Source organism: Plectrocnemia conspersa, unplaced genomic scaffold, assembly GCF_051122295.1.
Source record: "Plectrocnemia conspersa isolate PC_06_02 unplaced genomic scaffold, ASM5112229v1 ptg000008l, whole genome shotgun sequence".
In the NCBI taxonomy this organism is placed as follows: Eukaryota; Metazoa; Arthropoda; class Insecta; order Trichoptera; family Polycentropodidae; genus Plectrocnemia; species Plectrocnemia conspersa.
In genome coordinates, this window is record NW_028277172.1 from 816,970 (window position 1) to 838,976 (window position 22,007).

Here is a 22,007-nt window from a genome sequence, read left to right on the forward strand (position 1 = left end):
CAAAATACGCTGTACTGAGGATAGAAAAGAACTCCTACCTAGGCTGTCGCAAGTGACTGCTGCAATTGGATAAATCGGCGAAATATTAATTAATTTAAGGATACGGGCAGCAGATCTAAAGAACTTGTATAGATAATATAAATGTGTATATGACTAGGCTTAAATTTACCACCACCAGTTTTTTTTTTACAATAAAAATATCATTTCTTGCAACAAAGTTCAGTCTTTTAACAATAAAATGTATTCGTAGACTTCTGTCATGGCCAAAATATATAAAAAAAGCTTTGTTTTAGCCATGAAAATTGCCTACATGCATTTTTGATTTCTCCATTACTAAACCGCATATGTATTATTTTTTTGTTTAGTAGTATCAGATGTGAAAATACGCCAGAAGTCTCTGTAACACTGTTTTAGTACAACATATTGAGTTCTATAATTAAAATAGCGCATTACTAATAGATATAACTCATGTGAAATGCTGCGAACGTTGAGATTAAGAAACGGTGAGGCGCAAATTAGATTTTCACGTCGGTGATCACCACTTTAGTGCCCGTCTTCCAGGGGGGCGCTGTACTGGAAGCTGGGAATAAGTGAGGCGTGTGCTCCAGCGATAATACGACGGTAGTTCTAAAGACTCTGATTGAATACTGTCTTACGGATCATTTTATTTGATTAATTACTTAATATTTATAGTAAATATTATATAATTAATAATATATTCGATGAAATATTTTTTTAAATTATAGACACATATCTTGAGCGTTAAGAAAAAAACATCGTGGTTCAAAATCACACTAAAAATATAATTCACATGTTTCATTAGCGTTGTCATGGCAGTTACCGTCAACATATGTCAATATGCAGACGCTATATTATTCTAAAATGGAGACTAATATTATGTGAGTAACATATAAATATATGCATGAATTCAATATTTAACATTTTTGGCCTTTAAAAATACGCGCCATGTATTACTAACCATATAAAAATACTGTGGCACGAAAGTGGTTAATGTATATTGCTTTTACATTTACATGTAGTTTAGTATATGCTAAGTTATTTTAAATTTTTAACAATTCAAGTTATTTTAAGAGGCATTTTAAAAAGTATACGTTCAAGCGTATATAATAGAAAATATTTAAAGACCGTTGTCAGTCAATAAATTGTGCTTATCAATGTTTTTTAAACAATAAACCACTTCTGGTGTTATTGTCCGTTAAAGTATAGCGTGCAATTTTTCCATTCGTCTGCTTTGAGCTGATTAGCATTTTTTATGACTAATGTATACCACACAATAATGATTACACTTAGCAAAAGTCAAAATTTGAACCATTCTATAAAATGTTTTGAAGATGAGCTAATATATTTATGGGAAGAAAGCGGTTAACTTAAATCATGTAGAGCAGCGAGTGCATGTACAGGATGGCAAGGAAGTAGCAAGGTAATTGATTGCGTGGACGATGACCATTCAAGCCACACTCGGTGGTCAACCGTCGTGGTGATAAGTCGCGCATGCGAATCGAACCGCAACCTTTCAGAAAAATGTTTTCCATCTTCTATTCTGTGTGAATCTTCTGTTTAAAAAAAACTGTTTAAACAATTGTGTATGTGAATAAACATCTAGTGTTTAAAACAGTTCATGACTGACTAGTTTGTAGTAAGTTTCGTGCTGTGCACGAAATTCCTGGATTTTTTCAAAAGCCAGTCGTTAAAACTCAGGTGAGTGCTTTCTCAACCGTTGCTTTTAACATTGAGGAATAATTATTATTTAAGGAAGACGGTTATATCTATCGGACCGCGTGGTTTCGACGTGCCGATGTTATGTACTTACCTGATAGTTAATATTCTGAATAAAAATTGATTGTCGAATTGGGTTATGCAGCTGTTTGATAATATATAATATTTGCTTCGTATTTACACCATAAAGTAAAACTTTTTAACAAAACGTTGGTAGCATAATGGAATTTGTAACAATGCATTCTGTTGTGTGTTTATTATACTTAAAAAAAAGTATTGTCTTTTTGACTTAACAAACTTTTTCGCGCAATTTAAGTAGATTGTAAACAAACAACTATTCGTATTTATATATTTTGAGATTATTCATATTTTTAGTGATAAATAAACTAAAAATATATTTTTTATTATTGATTATTTTTTAATAATCGTTTTGCTTAAAACTCATAATAAACTTATACATTTCTTATTAAATGATTAAGGAAAATACTTATTATTATGCTTATTGAAATTATTATAGTACATAGTATCCGTTAATAATACATACATAGTTATCCGTTAAAAATTCTAGATAAAATGTAAGGAGGTCAAAAATTTAAAAATATCGTAGCTCGGTTAAAAAAATAAAGTGGTTAAAATTGTTTATCAATAAAAATAAAAAAAATTTTTTTACTTTTTTAAAAAAATCTTTGCCACTCTATTTAAAAAGTTCTCTAAAAAAAATAAAGAGATTTAAAACATTATATGACAGATTTAAATACATTTTTTACACACTTTTATATATGTATATACACATATCTACCTAATTCTTGCAGACTTTTTTCAATAAGGTTTTGCTTTTAAAATAAGGTCTAAATTTTCTGCACAATTTATCGTTTTTAATTGCATTTTTATAAGCTAATAAAAATATTCCTCGTTGATTAACGGCGACGATAGACGGCACGATAATTCGTTATTAATAATTTCCTCAATTAAAATTTAGTAAATAACCTGATTTATATGTTAAATTGTATGTAATTATTATCTTGTTATGCATATTTCATTTTATATTTTATTGTTGTTTATCTTAAAAAAATAGTTTACTATGTAAAAAAAAAATCATACATAAATAATAATTAGTACTTCATTGTCATTATTATTACATTAAATAATATCAGTACATTGTAAATTAAGCTAAATTCTTACTTATCTAAAGTACAATGAATATACACAATAACATTTTTAACAACAATAAAATTATAAACTAGAAAAATTTCAAGTTCAATTACTTTTACAACATCAATTTATAATAAATTGAGTTAGCTAATTAAATTATATAACTAATTTTAAATAAGTGTTTGCACATTTCTAAACAATATTTAATTTTTATCGCATTAAAAATAGTAAAAATGTATATCAGTGATAAACCCATTTAACTTGAATTATATTCTATCAATCTTGTCAAAAACTTTGACACTTTTTATCTTTGGCTTATAAATCAATCGTGATTTTAGATTCAATCTTTAAAATATTAAGCGTCATGCGTGGATGACATATAACATCATTTATCTAATCAATTTTAATTAATAAAACATTGCCTCTTTTATTATAATATTTATAATTGAAACACAAACAATCGATGAATGCCAATGACACCAGTGGTTGTTGATTTATTATTCCTATTAGTTAAGTTACAAATAAAATATGTAATTAACCCGTGGTATTATTTATTGCAAATTCATAATCAATATCAATTAACAATCGGTTATTTGATATCTGTTCAATTAGACGGACAAACTAGTTTTATATATTAGGGAATCAATCTATATTGTTCATTTATTAATATGTTTTAAATGTTAAATAACACTTGCCTTAACTAGCACACAAATTAATATTTTTTATGTATGAAACGTCAATGTACAAGGGTTAAAAATATGTTATCTCGGGTCACCATTAATATCGATAAACATAAAAAATATTATTATAGAACTTAAGAGGATCTAAATAAAATAAATACATCACAATACAACAATATTCATGCACGTGTTGAACTTATAAATAATATTTCGCCTTGAATCCAATATGCAATATCGCATTGTTTAGCAATCGGAATGATGTGATGTGATTGATAAAATTATGTCATTAAAAAAATAAAACTTTCACTATATTGTATGTAAATAATATTTTTAGAGAATTGTTAATTTATTTATTGTTAAAAAATAGTAATGACACTTCATAGTTATGTCAATATTGACTAATAGTTGAACATACTTCTTTGTAATTATTGAACTTTCACACGCATCAAATACACATCTATGTGCAGTCAAGGTAATCTAATGATTTTCAATATTGTGTGTTGACATAACGTTAAAAAATAATATATAAAGTAAATAAGCTCGCGCTTAATACTCGTGATCTAACTTAAACATTGCGTAGGAAGCAAATAGAGTAATAGATCTATCAAAATTTACACAGTTATATGTAGGTATAGAAATGTTACACTTATATATTGATTGATAAACGTAAAACGTAAAGAGCCTTCAAAATTGAGGTCATTTTGATAGCGTTTTCGTGCCCAAACAATTATTTTCACATGCATGATAAAAAAATAATTGCAATTTAAAAAACGCGCCGTTGATAACGGCGTCCGAATGTGATCCTTTACGCCCGCGCGTTTCTTTATTAATGAAAGCGGCCAATTATCTTCTTAACTCTAACGTGAGAATGTTGTGCTATGCGCTATATGCTATCTACGATAAATATTTTACTTGCACGAAATGCACGAATGCTCCTTATTTATTTATTTTGTGATATGTAATATTTGAACAGGATGTTTATCTACATACATTATCTACAATCTATGTTATATTTTTTATATTAAATCCGATAGTGATGGGTGCGTTGACTTAAACAGAAATACAAGTTTTATTACATAATTGTCACGTATTTGCCTTATTAGGCAATTTGAGTTATAATCCTATTAACATTATAATGAGTTCCGTAAAGGATTCACCTAATGATTTTGTTCAAATTTCTGCCACAAAAATAAAATAAATTGATTTATATTACGCAACAAATACTTGATTTGCATAAAAATAATGGATAGCGAACTATAAACCACTTTTTTATTATTTAAAATCAATTTATTGGAAAAGTATAACTTAATTTTTTGTATAACATTGACCCCGATATATTTAAATAGTGCTTCTTATTACTTACGTAACATTTATACACAAAAATGTCTGTAGAATTATTAATAATGTTTTTTTCATCTGCAATATTACAGTTAGTCACACATTGTTTACAGGTGTAATAATACTTAATAACATAAACAATGATATTAGTCATTTACACTTGACCAACTAATGTTAATATTGATGTTATACATAAATATGTAAATATATGGCAAATAAAATTCGCTTTTATTAAAAAAATAAATTTTTAAATAATGCGTAGATTATTTAATATATGCACATTGATTATAGCGAATATTAATAAATATTGCACTTTCACTGTCCTTGAAATTCGCAAAACAAATCATGTGGGTATTGAAATGATAAAGAAATATAATTATGCGCCAATATTAACGGTTCGTTTTAACACAATCGATTTGTTTTCTATTCAAAGCATCAATCGATTCTGTTTTTTTTATTATTGCCAATTGCTTCTAACGTTTTTATTTAGACAATTGACGTGACGCAAGTTTATTTCATCAGGGCTGCCAACTTTACAATTTCTCTTTTAATGTGTGAAGTTTCACTTGTTTTATTGAGCTGTCAAATGCAAATAAAATCTCATTACCGTTAAATCGTCACTGTGCAAAATTCGCCATGATTTTTATATTTTTATATTTTACTTCCATTATCACAATCGCGTTATTAATATAGATTGTTTTCCAAGCGTATTGGAATCGCTTACTGAACCTTCCACATATTGATTGTGAAATGTCTTAAGTAATTAATATACGACGTTGTTAATAAACTGCACACTTACAGTATTAAGCCCGCGGGGGTAAATTGTATTTATTATTTTTAGAACGTATCTAAAATAATGTCAGTTGCAAACTGCATTCCAATATTTTACTCGTAAACTGATCGAGCTTGTACCGAGCGGAGGTCAAATAGATAAAGTTCAATGGCTCATTTCAGCGTATATTAATCTAATTCAATAGAGCGACCTAATTGTGTCCAAAAATTCACATAGGACACATCCTTTGTACACTAAATAGCGTATCAAAGGTCTTGATCACTTTATCACATTGATGTATGGTTTACCACTATCGGAATTTACATTCTACTATAATAATTGCGATAACCTGGTTTTTTACAGATTTTCAAAATGGCCGAAGACAAAAAGAAGAACAGCTCGGTAACCGGAAGCACTATAGAGCTGAAAAGGGAACTCGGTCTCTTTTCAGCGGTCAGCATGTTAGTAGGTGTTATGATTGGATCTGGAATCTTCATATCGCCTACTTCGGCCCTCAAATACACAGGATCTGTCGGATTCTGTCTTGTAATATGGGTAGTGTGCGGCGTAATCTCATTACTCGGTAATAATTAATTAGCTATTAAATTAGCGCCTTTCGACGCTAAATATAAGTAGCTAATATAAATCATTACTTTATAGGTGCTTTGGCATTTGCTGAACTCGGCACCGTCGTTCCGAGGTCTGGTGCCGAATATGCGTACTTTCAAGAAACGTTCAGCGGCATGCATCCATATTGGGGGCGGCTGCCTTCGTTTGTGTGCTCTTGGATTTACATAATGGTGCTGAAGCCAGCTGAAGTCGCCGTTTTGGTGTTAACTTTTGCCGAATACACGATACAACCTATCGCTGGAGCGATAGGATACCACAATATGTCATACTATCATCAACAGACGCTAAAAAAGTTAATTGGAATATTGACATTAGGTGAATATAATAAAAATATAAATACTCTAAATTTTCCAGTTTAAAACGTGCTCGTAAATCAAGTGGGCAATTATACATTATTTATTTATGTTGTATTGATGCCAGTGGCGTAGTTAGTTGCGGACCGCCCCGGGCGGCATTATCGCGATGGAAGGACCGTTCGCGTAATGTGCTCCTTGAACTGAATGCGCTAAAAAATATATACGAATAGCCAAGAGATAAGTTAAATATGTGAAAACAATAAACAACAGTTAAACAATGCTGATTTTATGACCCGGCCAGTCATAAAATACCGCTCTTATAAATAAAATATTCTTGAATCGGTAAAAGTCGAAGTAACACTAGATTTCCCCATTGTTTGTTCGTGACGAGCACATGCTATAATAATGAAATGCTTGATAACCATTTATACATATCATCAAATTTAAAAAATGTATGGCACATTTTTTTATATGCACATAATATGGGAAGGGTATGTAATGTAGATAGACAGACGTAATTTGGGGGGAAGGGGGTAAGTGGGGGCATTTTCCCCTACTTGAATTTGGCCAGAAAAATTTATATAATTTAATGAAATCGAAATATTAAAAAAATGACCACTAACTAGGCAAATTTAGCCCCCCCCCCCTCCCCCTCCTATAAAAAGCTAAAATAGCGTCCATGATTCTAAAAATAGAAATTCTAGCACTGTCCCGCAAAGAAAATCTAAAAAAAAGTCTCGAATCTATCCCGAAAATATTTTTTATATATATATCATTCCATTAAAATCATATCGGAATACATTTTTACTGGTGGATATATATGTATATATATATATTTACCTGTTAAAAAGTGCTAGTAAATTTGTATGATTTCAACTTTTCCATACATAGTAATATATACATTTACACATTTATCATTATCTATTTACATTTGATATAAATAAATATTAATTATATGTTACTCTAAAATGTCTATAAAAATTAATTTGACAGTTGCGTAACGTACATTTGTTGTTCAAACCCAAACCTAACATACATAATTAACCAAACTCAACTTGATCTGACGAAAGTTCTAAAACTATATTAAAGTTTTAGAATTATCATTAGAACAAGTCTAAAATACAAACTAAACCAACTCATCTCTCAAGGGAAAATAAGCGAAAGAAGAAATACAGACAGACGTCGCCTCTCGCATAATGCTCATTAATTTGTCTGTACTTTCTGATATGCCAGTATTGAGCAAAGTATATTCAAATCGAATTTTGACCAAGAGCTAACTGTTTTTTGTGCCCTCTTGTTGGTCAAAGCTCGATTTAGATATGCTTCATTTAGATATTTCAAGTCGTAATATTGTTACAAAATGTCTTAATATGAACGCTAGATATCCGAGCGTTAGATGGCATGATTTTATTGTATTTTACGTTGACTTTTAACAGGGACGTCATTTGGGAGAAGGGGAGGGTTTTGCCTCCACCGTTGAATTTGGTCAAAAAAATCCATGCCATATCATAAAACTTAATGAAATCGGAATATTAAAAAACGATCACTGACTGCCCAGTTTTTGCACCCGGAAATCAATCCCTGAATGTTTTGGTCTATTGAAGATGCGTTGGGTTATGAATTTTTAAGAAGATCAGATTTTGTATTAGATATTTGTATGGGGGGAGGGGGAGGGCCAAGTTATAGATCGCCCTAGGCGACACAAACCCTAGCCACACCCGCCACTGATTGATGCATAAAGTTTATCATAAAATCAACTCTTATAAATTTCTAAATACAATTCTAAATAAAATAAAAATATAAAAAATACGCTTATTTTTAATAACTTACTAAAATAAATTATAGCAACACTATTTTTTATTTTCTTAAACACATATTTGTCATATTTTAACAGTGTTATGCAAACAAATTATAAACAGGATTGCACCTTGAACATCTTTTTCCTAAACTAAAATTGAAATATATATTTAATTTTGTATTTTATGTATTCCAAAAAATATTCAATATATCAGAAAAATTATGATCTCAAACATTTAATGTATGAAATTGAATAAATATTGTTATTATAACAGTACATTATACTAGGGCCATTCATGTATACTAGAGTCGTTCCCTTACTTCGTTACATATTAAAAAATATTCTCCCTCCCCTCTTACATATTTTAATTTTATAAATTTAACTCATTAGGCTTTATATGTATATAAATGCCTATTTTATATAGCAAATACTACAAAAAGGAAGAGAATATGCTATGAATAATAGAGTTTTAATTTTTTGCGTGAGACCTTGAATCTCGTCGAAGGACCAACGAAACACTTAGATTGCTGTTTAGATATTTTATTTACTTTTTACTGAATGATTCATATTAAATATACTTTCTTGAGGTGACCAAACGTCCCCCTCAAAAATGTTGTCCTCCGTTGTTCTTCTTTTGGTCTTCTTTGTCATTATTTAACAAAAAATCCGAAATAACATTTTTTTCTTTAGCTCAATGTAAATACAATGCTTAAATTGGCCAACAATGTAAATACGTATTAAAATTTAAAACTTTTTTTATGGCGTTTTTATTCCCCAAACAATGTCGTCGATAACACTAAATAATATGCGACGACATTAGGGTAAAATTTATAACAAATGTTCGTAAATATTGATATTCTTAACAAGTACCAAAACGAGCAGAAAAATTGCGGTTAGGTTGTTCTAAGTATCCTGCTCACAACAAAAGTTTTGTTGGGTTTGTTACAAACAAATGATACAGTTTAGTATTATTTGATAACATATATTGTAAAAATCAGTAGAATTAATATTTAAATATCATAAAGGTGTTTATTTTTGCAATTTTAATTATTTTTTATGAATAAATTTTGACGGAAATATTATTTATTTGAAAGTATTTCATTTATACGTTAAAATGGTGGTAAAATGTTTGACGAACGAAGCACCGCCGGCCGTTAATCTTTTATTAACTTCCCTCCGCCGTGTTACCGGAGTGCCGTCAACTTTTAACGAAAATAAAAAAAATACATAAATATGTCCCCACAATATACAAAAAATATCATTATTTTTCGTATAATATTTATATAAACTTATTACAATCGCGTAACTATATTTTCGTTTATGATCACATTGGTCGAGTTATGTCGCGTTATGGCCAACGAGTGAGCGTTCTGATTCAACGGCAGTTTAAACTTGACAGCTGCGTCGCTAACGGTATGTTTAAAATTCTTACGAATTCATTATTATTTTAACTTTTACGTTATATACTATTATAATTATCGTTTTAGATGGAAGTGGACCAAGATCAAGGGTTCGTCGACTTGTTCGAACGTCTCAAAGAGCGCGAGAAAACTTTGTCTGAAGAAATCAGAAAAAACTATGTAAAGCTATCGAATAACCCTTCTACTTCTAACAGCAAAGAGTTTAGCGAAGAAATAGACAATAAGCACTCCATTGCCATATCGGAAGTTACACGGGCGCAGATAGTGGAAGACTACGACCCGTTGACGTTCGACGAAGTCAGGAACTATATAGAAGCGATCGATATGATCAAACATGAGATAGAAGAAACTGAAAAAAATGTTTTATATAAACGAATTTGCATCGAAAGAATCGAAACCGATATAGAATTGTAAGTTTTTATTGGTGTTTTATAATTATAAAAAAATATTATAATTATATAATAATTTTCAGATATAAGAAGAGCCTGTACGCATATGAAACTAAATCTAAAGAGTATGAACTGAAAGACAAACGGATCGAAGAGCACATGACGGAAAAACACTTGGCAAATGCCAAAAACGAACTCTCGAAAATGAAAAGTAATTTGAGTCACGTAATCGGATCGTTATATCCTAAGTATAAGACTCAACTGACTAAATATATGGCTGTGAGTGTTCATAATGCTGTTTTATTTGTAAAATATATTTATTTACATGCATTTATTTTTAGGCAATTTGTGATAATTACTTTTCAAGCTCCGATCCTTACGTACAATTGGACTTTAACATTAAATCCGACATATTGGAGACTTTACAAATGGCCGGAATAATAGCGGCTCATCCTACCAAGAAGCAAATGTATAAATTAGCATTGTAAATGTATCTTGTATTTGTATTATGGACTGATTTTATTTATAAAATATATTTTCACATCGTGTAATGTTTTTTTTTAATATAAATAATACCTTATTCATGTTCAACTTGTTTAAAATATGTTCTTAAATGTTTTTATATTTTCCAGGAATAATTACATACATTAATTTGATCAGTGTTAAGTTATATGTAAGATTGCAAAATATATTTGCTGCGTGTAAAGTTTCTGCCTGTATTATAGTCATTATTGGAGGAATATATTGGTTAGCGTTAGGTATGGTTGTTTTACAGTTTAATAACAATATTATATTGAAAGGTGTATCGATCTGTATGTCATATTTTATTTATAGGCAGAACTGAAAATTTAGATACTGGTTTCGAAGGTTCTAAAACTAACGCTGGTAATATAGCGCTGGCTTTTTACAGCGGACTGTGGGCTTATGATGGATGGACCGCTGTTACAACTGTTACAGAAGAAATTCAGAATCCTTCGGTGTAAGTTGCGAACCTCGTAAAAAGCGTTACTTTTTATTTGTAACAAAAAAGTACCTACACAAATATAATAGAAAAAAAATGCCCACATGTTTTCTTAGTTCTGCCTCATTTGTAATTTGAAGTCATATGAGTTTTACATCGATTTTAGCAAGTGCATGAGATAATAAATTTATATTAGTGATTGCATTCATTATGTTTTAAGTTAATGCACTTTTATGTAGGCAGTAAATCGACTTAAAGGGTAAAATGTTTAAATTCCCTTCGTCTTTTGATCAGATAATACAATAAGCTAAAATCAATTTCACTCGATCCTCTTTTTCCTTGACGTTAATGACAGAAACATCAACCGAGCTCGTCATTTTACAACTGGTATATATTATACTAATAGTTTGTTGATGCTTTATGCTCTTTAGATGTCCTTAAGACAGGATAAACCACTTAATTTTTTCATCAAAACAGATACCGTTGCTCTTTCTGACTAAAAATGTAATTTTGAGTGGCACTAAATTGTGAAGGTCTTTTTTTCACTGATGATATATTTTATTAAAATAAATTAACATTCGTCCTAATTTAATATATATTTTTTAGAAACATACCAAGGAGCGTATTCATCGCTGTTCCGTTAATAACATTCCTATATGTTTTCATGAACGTAGCTTATATGGCAGTGTTGGACATTGGTGAAATGTCCAGCGCTCCAGCTGTAGCCGTAGCCTTTGGAGAAAAAGCTTTAGGACCATTAACATTCCTAATTCCGATCGGTGTGGCTATAGCTACTTTTGGCTGCGCTATGAGCTTACAATTTGGTGTTACAAGGTATTATTTTTCCCATAATACGATACATGTTAAGTATTTTATTTTAATTATATATTTATTTAAGACTGTGCTATGTGGCTGGCAAAGATGGCCACACAATACAAATGTTTTCGTTCGTACACATAAGAAAATTTACACCGGCTCCAGCCGTTGCATTTCAAGTAAGATTATCATCTTAACTCTCATCTCTCTTATATATAATAGTAATGTATATTATACTCTACTTTTCAGGGCATTATAGGATTCCTGTTCATCTTGGCTGGTGATATTGTCGAGTTGATCAATTTTGCCTCCTTTTTGATATGGATTTTCTACGGCGGCGCTATGATCGCCTTGCTGGTGTTGAGAAAAACCCGTCCAGATCTTCCGAGACCGTACAAAGTACCATTGATAATACCCATCTTCGTACTCTGTATTTCGCTGTTTTTATCAGTTGTGCCAATAGTCCAAGATCCGTCTGTTAAATACTTATTCGCTCTAGGATTCATCGCTTTAGGTGTACTGGTGTATACTTATTGCATATATTATAAAAGAATACCATGGTTTATGGGTAAGATATATATTATATAATAGATTAAAAATTTGTAAAGAACTCACAGCTAGAGCATGCATATTACAACTGATTGTTAATCAATTTATTTTTCATACTCTAAATTGTAATATCATTAAATAGATGTATCTAAATGCTTTGATGTGATTTCTTTTGATATGAAGCTAGCATTTGTTACATCTTTTTTATTCTGTTACAGATAAGCTGACTATACTGACACAAAAACTGTTCGAAGCTGTGCCTCCTAAATCACAAGACTAAATTGTACAAATCTTACATAGGAATAAACTTGTATATATTATAATATTAGTATTTATTTTTATATGATTCTTTATAAGAATGTCAATAAACACCTATTTGAATTTTGAGAGAATTGATAAATAATAAATCATAGTTTAATTACTTTATTTTAATTTTTTCAAAACTTTCTGCATCACAAATATAATGTAATATGAATCGAAATGGACGACTGAAATCGAACAAAAACTAAAACTTATATACAATACCTAAAATATGTCCTATTAATTGTAAACTTACTGTGTATCATCTAAGTAGTAAAAGGTCGTTAAAGAAACAATATAATCAACATAAAAATATCTCAAATTTTTCACAAAATGACAAACCTTACAAGTGTTGTCTTAATATATTTATATTTTTGACTTGTTAATGTATTCACGGTGACCACGGCTATTTTGCGAAGCGATGTTGGTAAAGAGAATGAAGAGCAAATTGGATCACTGTTGTTCTTTGAACGAGTAAAATATTCATCGGAGCGAAGAAAGCGACGGACGGCAGCCACAAATAATAAAGAAGACAATTTAAATGAGCAATATATCAAATAATAATTATTTGTGCATTACTGTTAAACAGATCAGGTGCGAGCGAGTGAGAATTGGTCAGAACAGTTAACACCTTATGAATAACTCTTTGCAACGAATCAACGATTTACCTTACATAAATGCACAAATAATTCGTTTTATGGAACAAAATATTTATTTAAATGCACATATCTATTAAAATAATTTACTGTTAAATAGCAACCGATAATGAACACTGTAAAGTAAGCAATTTTGTGTCATGGCCACAACTTGGGCGTGAAGTTAAAAATTATAATAAAAGTAATTATGTAGTTATTTGCTACTTGTTCAGAACAGAGAGTATTAGCACGTGCGCACGTGCCGATTGAAAATTTTAGCGAATTAGGACCACTCGCGAAGAAATCTGAACAAAGGGCAGTCTGTGTCCATATAAACGGGACGCCAGTCCACCACACGTCAAAGGCCCGTCATAATCAGTGTGGGAGAGCAACGTGAACTCCTCTCGAGGAGCAGGGACTCTCGAGGTAGGGAGCAGAAGTAGCATTTAAAATCCCTTACGAAGTGGTCTAAGTCCTAAGACGCCCGGGCGTTCCTGGGGGATGGAGCTATAACTATCCCGATAATGCAAGCTAACGAGAGCCCGATCATTGATACTTGGAGAATATACTAAGTAAACTCTTATAAATAAATAGTACTACGAGGGGTGCGGACCGCACTTCTGGATGTAAAAATCCGGTAGCCCACCCGAAGGGATGGACTCGTAGGGCTCCAATACAAATGTGCTTGTGCGAGTGAAGGTGCTTTCCCCAGCTATCGCATAGTGCTGGAACCTAAGCTGACACCCTGCAGTAGTCTTGCATGTGATTGCATTAGTTGAGTCTTGTATCTGTGCTTGCATGAACTCAGGGAAGGAGTGATGAAAAGGATAACACGTAGTAACTTTATCTGTCCATACAAACGCTAACGGTGGGTGGAATGTATCGAAATGACTACCTAGTAATGATAATTGACTAAAACAAATAAAATTTGGAGCCTCGCATTGGTGTAAGAATGGACTCACATAAATATATTCAAAATATCAAAATTGCGAGCTGAAAGCCCTCACGCGAAGACCCTGATGACTGCAGATTACAAATTGCCTCGGATGCATAAAATACAGAATCAAACATATATAAATGGTAAATATTTAATCATTTTAATTTTTACTTTTTGCGGCACTTGGGTAACACTGGCGTGACGGTTATTCTCTCGACTGGTAATCTTCAGGCGGTTCGTACGCGCATCACGCGTCCGCCTGGTACTTTGTAAATAATCATGTAAACAACTACAGATAATTCAATAAAATATTACTGTAGCGGCTCAATCTGTGTCTAATTGCCACCCGTCACAATCCTGTCGCAAAAATAGTAACAATTCTAATTTCTCTGAATTTGCTTAAAATATAGAAAGGAGTAATGGTAAGTATATCGAATGTATATCCGCATCTTGTACTTTGAGCAAATTGGTAGTGTACACCCAAAGTTGTCATCTCTTTTTCACTTATGAGTAGCGACAAAATGGATAGACCTCAAAGTGACTCTGTTAAAAGAAACGGCGTGCTACTTTGATGAGGATTGACCTCAAAAATGGCGTTCTCATTTGTCTTCATTTTGTACTCCTTGGACAAACTTTTCCAAAACTATTTTTTTTTGCAACTCCCTTAGTAATTTCTCCTACACAAAATATTTTTAGAGATGGCTTTTGAACAAATTTTTTGAAATGTCATCCTCAGACAAAAACATCCAAGATGGCCTTTATATTTTTAGTGTCCTCCAGTGATATTTTAAAAATATGGTCACCTATGCATTGCAATAAATTTTGCCTTTAAATGCTTAAATATTATTTTTGGCCGAAATTTCTTACAATGATTCATGGCATATATTTTTTTCATAACGAAAATAATTAATTTTAAATTTGTAAATGTGATAGTACAAATTTGTAAAATATTGTAATATATTTTAATAATTAGCAAAAATATTGTTAAGTAATATTATTTTATTTAAATAAATATTTTTAGATCATTAAATGCAAACAGTTGAATGCGATTAAAGTTTTTACATTTAATGTAAAAAGTAATTAAGAAGTTTCTAGAAGGCATACACGTTCGCAAACGCGCACTGGCGAAAACGTAAAATGCGGAATGTGTATCGGTCCCGGGAACTCCGATGAGTCATCGCTTACGTCAGCGCCACCGCCTGACATTTGTTTACCTTTTTTCGGGTTTGATCCTCATTCGGACGAATCCCGTCCACCGGAGACGACCATGAAATTCGAGGTGAACGACACGCACTCAAATGACTCGTGCTCGTCGTCGGACAGCAATTATTCGAGGGGCTCCGCCACCAGCTCCGATTTCCTCGGCTCCGTATCCAACAACTCTAGAATGGTGAGTAATTATTATTACTGATTATCCTAAATGCTAAATCGTAACTGCGCATTCTGTTAACATAACCTCAAAGGCCACAAATATTACGCAATATCTGCACAAGAACAGCCTTTATTCGTATCGAAACTACCACATCCTCTCGTTAATCTCTATTTGTGTTTGCTCGCATTTACATTTAGTGTAATTGATTTGCATTTTTGTGCAATTGTTTAATTATCAATTTTTATTACATATTTTATAATAATCACCACTAGAATCAAAAACGAAAAACTCATTTTATCCAATTAATAATACATTTTTATTCTGCGTTTACATTTGCTCTAACACACATTTAAATCTGATATCAGAGGTATCTTGAAATATTTGAAAAAACATTAAGTTAATTACAAAAACAGTACACTTCATACTAGTAAGAATCATATAAGTACTAAATTCTATGAATCTCATATTTTTTTAAATTTATATCATGTCTGAGAGATCGGAATTATTGATTATTATATAATTATAGTGAAATACTTTCCCTCTCGATTTCACCGCCCGCCCCTGGTATATTTGTATGGTTCATTTCAATAAATATGAATGTTAAGTGCTTTTTTCCAAATATATATGATTTGAAAAAAATATTTTGTAGATTTTTAAAAGATTTCAATATATTTTAATGTTAACTACCATGGATTGATGACGGAATTGTTTAGGCGAGGGTATAGTTCGTGTATTTTATCAGTAGGATCAAATTAATTATGTGGGCCGATAAAATCGGTGCTCTACCACTGAAAGGGTTAAACTACCAATGTTCGAAAAATATATGACCAATCGTGCTTAAAAACAGACCCTTTCATAATTACTTACTGTTTAATATAATTACAAACAAAATTTCTAACCCAATAAATATCATAATTCAGTCGTTTTCATTTTAACAAAAATATAAATAATATATTATCCGTATCTACCAAATTACAAAAATCTTTAAAAAAAATTGTATAGAATAAAAAAGGTTTTGTATATGCCTTTAAATATATTTTAATTTTTTTCCAAAATTGTATTAATTACTAACAAAAATAAATTAATGTTAAGAACTACACAACCCTAGATAAAATTAAAAATATTGCATTTTTAAGATCAAGTTTTTTAATGTAATACATACTTTATTTTAATTTTCCGACGCTTTATAAGTCATTAGTATAATTATAATCGAGATCTCAACCCTTTCTGTGCTACAAATTATTATAATAATGAGCCACCGTTGCGATATATCTGAAATTATATTTTAAGTGAAATATTACAATTAAGCAATAAAAATTAATTTAAAAATATGTACTCGTAATATTTAACTGATAATTATGCGTGTTTTGTTTGATGCTCAGTGTTGCCATATAGTGAACTGATTTTTTGCACGTTTTTTTTTATTATATAGTTTTTTGATTGTTTATGTTTCTTTATCTCCAATTTCATCTGAAACTGCTGTCACTTCGAGTAATCTTACTTGTTTTTAAAATAAACATATCACTATATTTGGGGCTCTAAATTAAAAAATAAGTAATGGTGTAGTGTGCTTTCTTAGAAAAAATTATTTCTTTAAAACACATATCAATCTGTGTACTTTTCAAACTTTACTTTCAATTTTTAGCAAAAAAAAAATACTAATAAAAATGTATATAATTGTAAGTCGAAACAATTTAAAAAAAAACACTAGCACTTTGTTACAAAACACTGCACACAAAATAACAATCGAAAACTATAAAAAAAAACATATGCAACGGTCACGAAAGAGGAAAAACGCATGTTCATTTTTTCATTGAATTCCTTAAAGTTTGTTGCAAACACGTGTGATTAAAACTAAACTTATTGAATGAGATAAAATGATTTTAAAAATCTGCAATTCAGAGTTTTTTTCTCAATTGGCAACACTGATCCGCGAATTTTGTTTTGAGGAGCGTCATAGCAAAAATAAAAACCAAATTTTTTATTTAATTTTTTTTAGCATTACTCCAGAGATGGCACTATATTTCCTTCAATTATTTTTCAATATGATTTCCCTAAATATCATAAAAAGCTCATAAGACGGTTGACGTTAGTAGACGTCCATAGCACTTGTGGAACATAAAGGGTTAACACGCAACTTTAAGATATAAAATATCTTTATAGCTGTTCTACAATCTTAGAGTATCTTTATTTTGTCTGTTGATAAAAAATATAATCATTATTTTAGGCTCATAGTATATTTTGTTTATAAATCAGAGATTACATTTATCTGAAGTAGGGAAAAGTGCATTTTATGTATAAGTTGATTATCCCAATGTCGATAATTGGTTGGATACACTGATTAGTATTTAAGATAACAATCAGTGTTGCTAATCAACCAATCACGCGTATTTTAGCGACAAAAAAATAAAATAACTTTTTATATAATTTTTCCATCAATTGCGTTATTATGGATTTTTATTTGCAAATTTAATAAGCTTGAAAGATATAAATGGCAAATGGTGCCTATCAACAGTGGTGCTAGTTGTGTCAATGAAGCCCTTGATTTGATACACATTTGCACATACAATTTTTGTAAATTGGCACCTAATTTAAAATCAAGGAAGTTACCTTATGATACAAAACCAGATAAAGTAGTAAACTCCTCAAAAATATACAATATAATTTGATAAACCCACGATAATTTTCTCTCTTACCAGAAATTAAAAATATTTTTATGCCACTTTACCTGCAATCATAAGTCACCTTCCATTTTTCAACATCTTTAATGGGAAATAAATGTTATACTAACGCAGCGGTAACGAATGGGTCAACCAACCCTTAACGCATTTGTTTACGAAGCAAAAATTATATCTGGAACTTTCTCAACGAACTTTTTGTTATAAAGCAAAACGTCTAAACAGTTAATTAACGCTCAGGTCCGTGTGGCACACTTTTCTCGAGTTTGCATAAGAAACGGACAGAAAAAAATAATGGAGCTGAACCGCCGTCCCCGCTCCGGGTTTTTCCGGTTTTGTCGAAGCCGCTCGTTCGAGTGTCGTTCGATTGTGCAATGACCGAACGGGAGAAAGTTCTAAGGCCAAAGACACGGATGTCCCCCTGTGCGAAAGAATCCGCTTAACGCACCGTTTGCGTTAATAAAGCTCCCATGCGTAGGTCGGGGATACCGTTAATCCGAAAGTCATATTGCATCTCTTTTCCCTCAACCCCCAGCGCTCGTCCAAACAGAGGCATCAGTATTAATTTTATTAAATCTCATATCCACTGCATTGATCACTTTACTATTTTCATCCGATGGCAGGGTGCAGATACTAAAATTTGGACCCACGTGCTTTTCCATCGAAGAGACAGTTTTATAGTCCACCGCTTTCACAGTTCCGTCGATGAAATGTATGAATTAGATCACCCCCAGATTATTTGGCTCTTCTTTAATCCAGTATTTTTGTCGATTAGTTTATTTCATGCATGTTAAACGCATTTGCTTTCTCAATAACATTTTTGCCATGTATCTCCATGCACAATGGTCAACTGATTAGGTAAACACTGTATAGACATACCCATAAATGAGTGATATAAAGTGCAACTAAGGATTACAGATATATTTCAAGAAGTGGTGCTCTTCTTTTGCACGCTGTACTGTACCTATGATCCTTGGTAACATATATTATAATTCTTAATACCATATAATATGTTATTGATTTTAACATAAAATATATTTTTGAGTAACCTATTTTTATTATTTTATAAGAATATTAAGAAACGCAGAAAAAACATTCACACCTTATATACTTGAAAGGCGAATCGTTATAGATTCCAGTAATAATGTAACTGACAGGTGCTAGTGAAATATAAAAGTAACGAACTTTCATACACCGGATCATTCAGCGCATTGAATAAATACAGTTTCATTGATATTGAGTAGTTTATTTGTTTGTGAGATCATCGCCCTTCGTACGAGTTTTGATCCAGCATACTTATTTTTAGACTAAGACGACGCGATTACCCCTTTTCGTGATGCTGTAACTACTAATTATCATAATTATATAAATAGAGGAATCTCCTTTATTCGTGAACATTCCGTCAAATAACTTCAAACCATACGCTCAGTCATCTGATCGATACATATCGATTTTCATCAAGTGGACGCGAATTTATAACGATATCTAACGCCTAAATCGAGGGATGAGTGTAGACTATTCTATTTTGTATCCGCACCGTCTGTATCCTTTGTTCAAGTCCTTTTGCAGTGTTTTCTGATTTATTTAATACCTGCACTACACTCTCTGGAAGTTGGCCAAGGTTGGTCAAGGACGGAAAATATAGTGGGTTACTTCGGTGGAGTTCGGTTCTGCTCGCTCTAAAATCTCTCGGAAGTTGCCCGAGGTTACCGAGCACGGGAGATAAAGTGGGAGTAATTCAGTCGACTTGACCAGCTTCGAGCGCTTCCGAATATTGTCGGCAAACGGACCGAAGTCGGAGCTGCTCTTTCGAGCGCGAGCGGTGAGATACTTCCCCTTTCGCTCTCACGCGTGTTAAGTGATGAGAGTGAGAGAGATAATGTTATGGTTTTTTTCAAACTGAGATTGAACGAGTAACTCGGTTCAATTTCAGTATGCGCGTAGGTATCCTATGGTCAACACGCATGACTTCAACAGAATCTTACTGACATCTTTGTATATTTTAGGGCATCAAAAGGGATTAATTATATTTTTGATAGTATATTCTTCTAACAGATATCGTTATTATATTTTTTTTCATATAAAATTAAATAATTAAAAAATAATTAGTGGTACTTGATTTTGGTAACAAAAATGTATTTTCCTAGAACTGTTTACATAAATGTCACACCATAACGAATTCGTATTTAGAATCGATCGCGACAAATTCCAGGATAGTCACAGATGTGGTGTTCGTATTCTGAAGTATCATTTTTATGCTTTATGGCATTTTGCAAATGCTGACAAAGATTTTGCGTAAATTGAATATTTACGACCGAAAAGTTTTCACTGATATTGTATTGGTGAGTGTTTAAAAATTGCGATTATTTGGCACATTTTTTGATCGCGCGCAAATATGTCGGATGTACGTGACAGAAGCCGCCGTACGGACTGCATATAAAATTTGCGACAGTGTGGTCGCTTACTCGAAGTCGTAGGTCTCGGCTGACTTCAGTTGTAACTTCGGTTCGGACAACTTTCAGAGAGTGTAGTTCAGGCATAAGTGCTATCACGCGCATTTATATCATGCCGAAATAAAAAAAAATATTTTTGTACGTGTGAGAAAAGGTTACGGAGCACTTCACTATATATACATGTATCAGTAAAGCAATGAAATATTTGGTTGTGCCATAAATACAAGTTTAACAAGGAAATGCCTTTGTCAGTGCTAATAAACCTTGTCTTTATATTTCGGATAAATAAATAAATACTAAAATCATTTATCTGCAAATTATTTTTAACTGCAAAAACCTGTCCATAATATTTTTTTTGTAACTAGATTATTAAAAAATTGTTTTTCTCGCGAAATGGAAGTCGAAGGCCAAAATGTGACACGATTTGGCCACCGCTCTGGCGTCGTCTCTTTTTTTTTATCGTTTCCGATGGCAAACATTCCGCGCGCGCGCGCGAGCTGTTGCGGCCGTGACTCACCGCCAATCTAGATCTTGTTTTTGCACTTCTTCCGAGTTCTCGCACAAGCTCATCATCTCTTCTCTTCTCGGATTTCCTGTCTTCCGCGAAAAGATATCTGAAATCGACGCCAGATCCCGTTGGCCGCGCATTATTTATTATTTTTAAAAGTTGATTTAAAAAAGTTTATCTGCATTTGTTGCATTTGTTTTTGTGTTATAAATAAGCTTGACTATGTTGTTCCCAGGCTTAAACGTGTAAATATGCAAAGTAGAAATTTTAAACTGCTCATGAGTCACGGGCGTCACCATTGCGCAATCTACTAAACGCACGTTCTATATAAGAAAGGTGATTGAAACATTTGTTTCTAATTGAAATTGGCGTTGACTTATTTGAGCTAAGATTTTTTAAATTGCTATATTTTTAATGAATGAAATAGTCATGTCTGACAGGTGTAGTAAATTTATCTTATCCCTTTTTAATCGCAACGAGCAGACGAGTCCAATTGTCCAAACTCTGTTTATGAACTATGTATGTAATCGTTTATTGGCATCGATCCGTTCCACGAAATTTACTCTGCCCGCTCTTGTCCAGAGA

At 31.7% G+C, this 22,007-nt stretch overlaps 2 protein-coding genes across 5 annotated transcripts in view; both read left to right on the forward strand.

Annotated features, from left to right (window-relative positions):
- Nucleotides 1-1,477: 1,477 nt before the first annotated feature.
- Nucleotides 1,478-12,859, forward strand: LOC148232669 (b(0,+)-type amino acid transporter 1-like). Of its 3 annotated transcripts, none has more exons than XM_088189559.1 (9): nt 1,478-1,719; nt 6,043-6,262; nt 6,340-6,624; nt 10,846-10,971; nt 11,048-11,192; nt 11,781-12,008; nt 12,073-12,169; nt 12,240-12,558; nt 12,758-12,859. In XM_088189559.1, exons 2-9 carry the CDS (start codon nt 6,052-6,054, stop codon nt 12,817-12,819), a joined length of 1,473 nt encoding a protein of 490 aa, XP_088045685.1. In that variant the 5' UTR covers nt 1,478-1,719; nt 6,043-6,051; the 3' UTR covers nt 12,820-12,859. The 3 variants fall into 3 exon arrangements, 2 of the variants coding, with proteins under 2 accessions (XP_088045685.1, XP_088045686.1); XR_015810348.1 differs by lacking the exons at nt 1,478-1,719; nt 6,043-6,262; nt 6,340-6,624 and adding exons at nt 9,678-9,816; nt 9,891-10,234; nt 10,297-10,492 and having other exon boundaries at nt 10,555-10,971; XM_088189560.1 differs by lacking the exons at nt 10,846-10,971; nt 11,048-11,192; nt 11,781-12,008; ... (1 more) ...; nt 12,240-12,558; nt 12,758-12,859 and adding exons at nt 10,297-10,492; nt 10,555-10,764 and having other exon boundaries at nt 6,340-10,234.
- A 2,681-nt stretch (nt 12,860-15,540) lies between these two features.
- Nucleotides 15,541-22,007, forward strand: part of kay (transcription factor kayak) — a 32,136-nt gene continuing 25,669 nt past the window's right edge. For both annotated transcript variants that reach the window (XM_088189191.1, XM_088189190.1), the window contains exon 1: nt 15,541-15,801. In XM_088189191.1, coding sequence (XP_088045317.1) covers nt 15,556-15,801 — 246 coding nt within the window. In that variant the 5' untranslated portion in view covers nt 15,541-15,555. The remainder of the gene's footprint in view (nt 15,802-22,007) is intronic.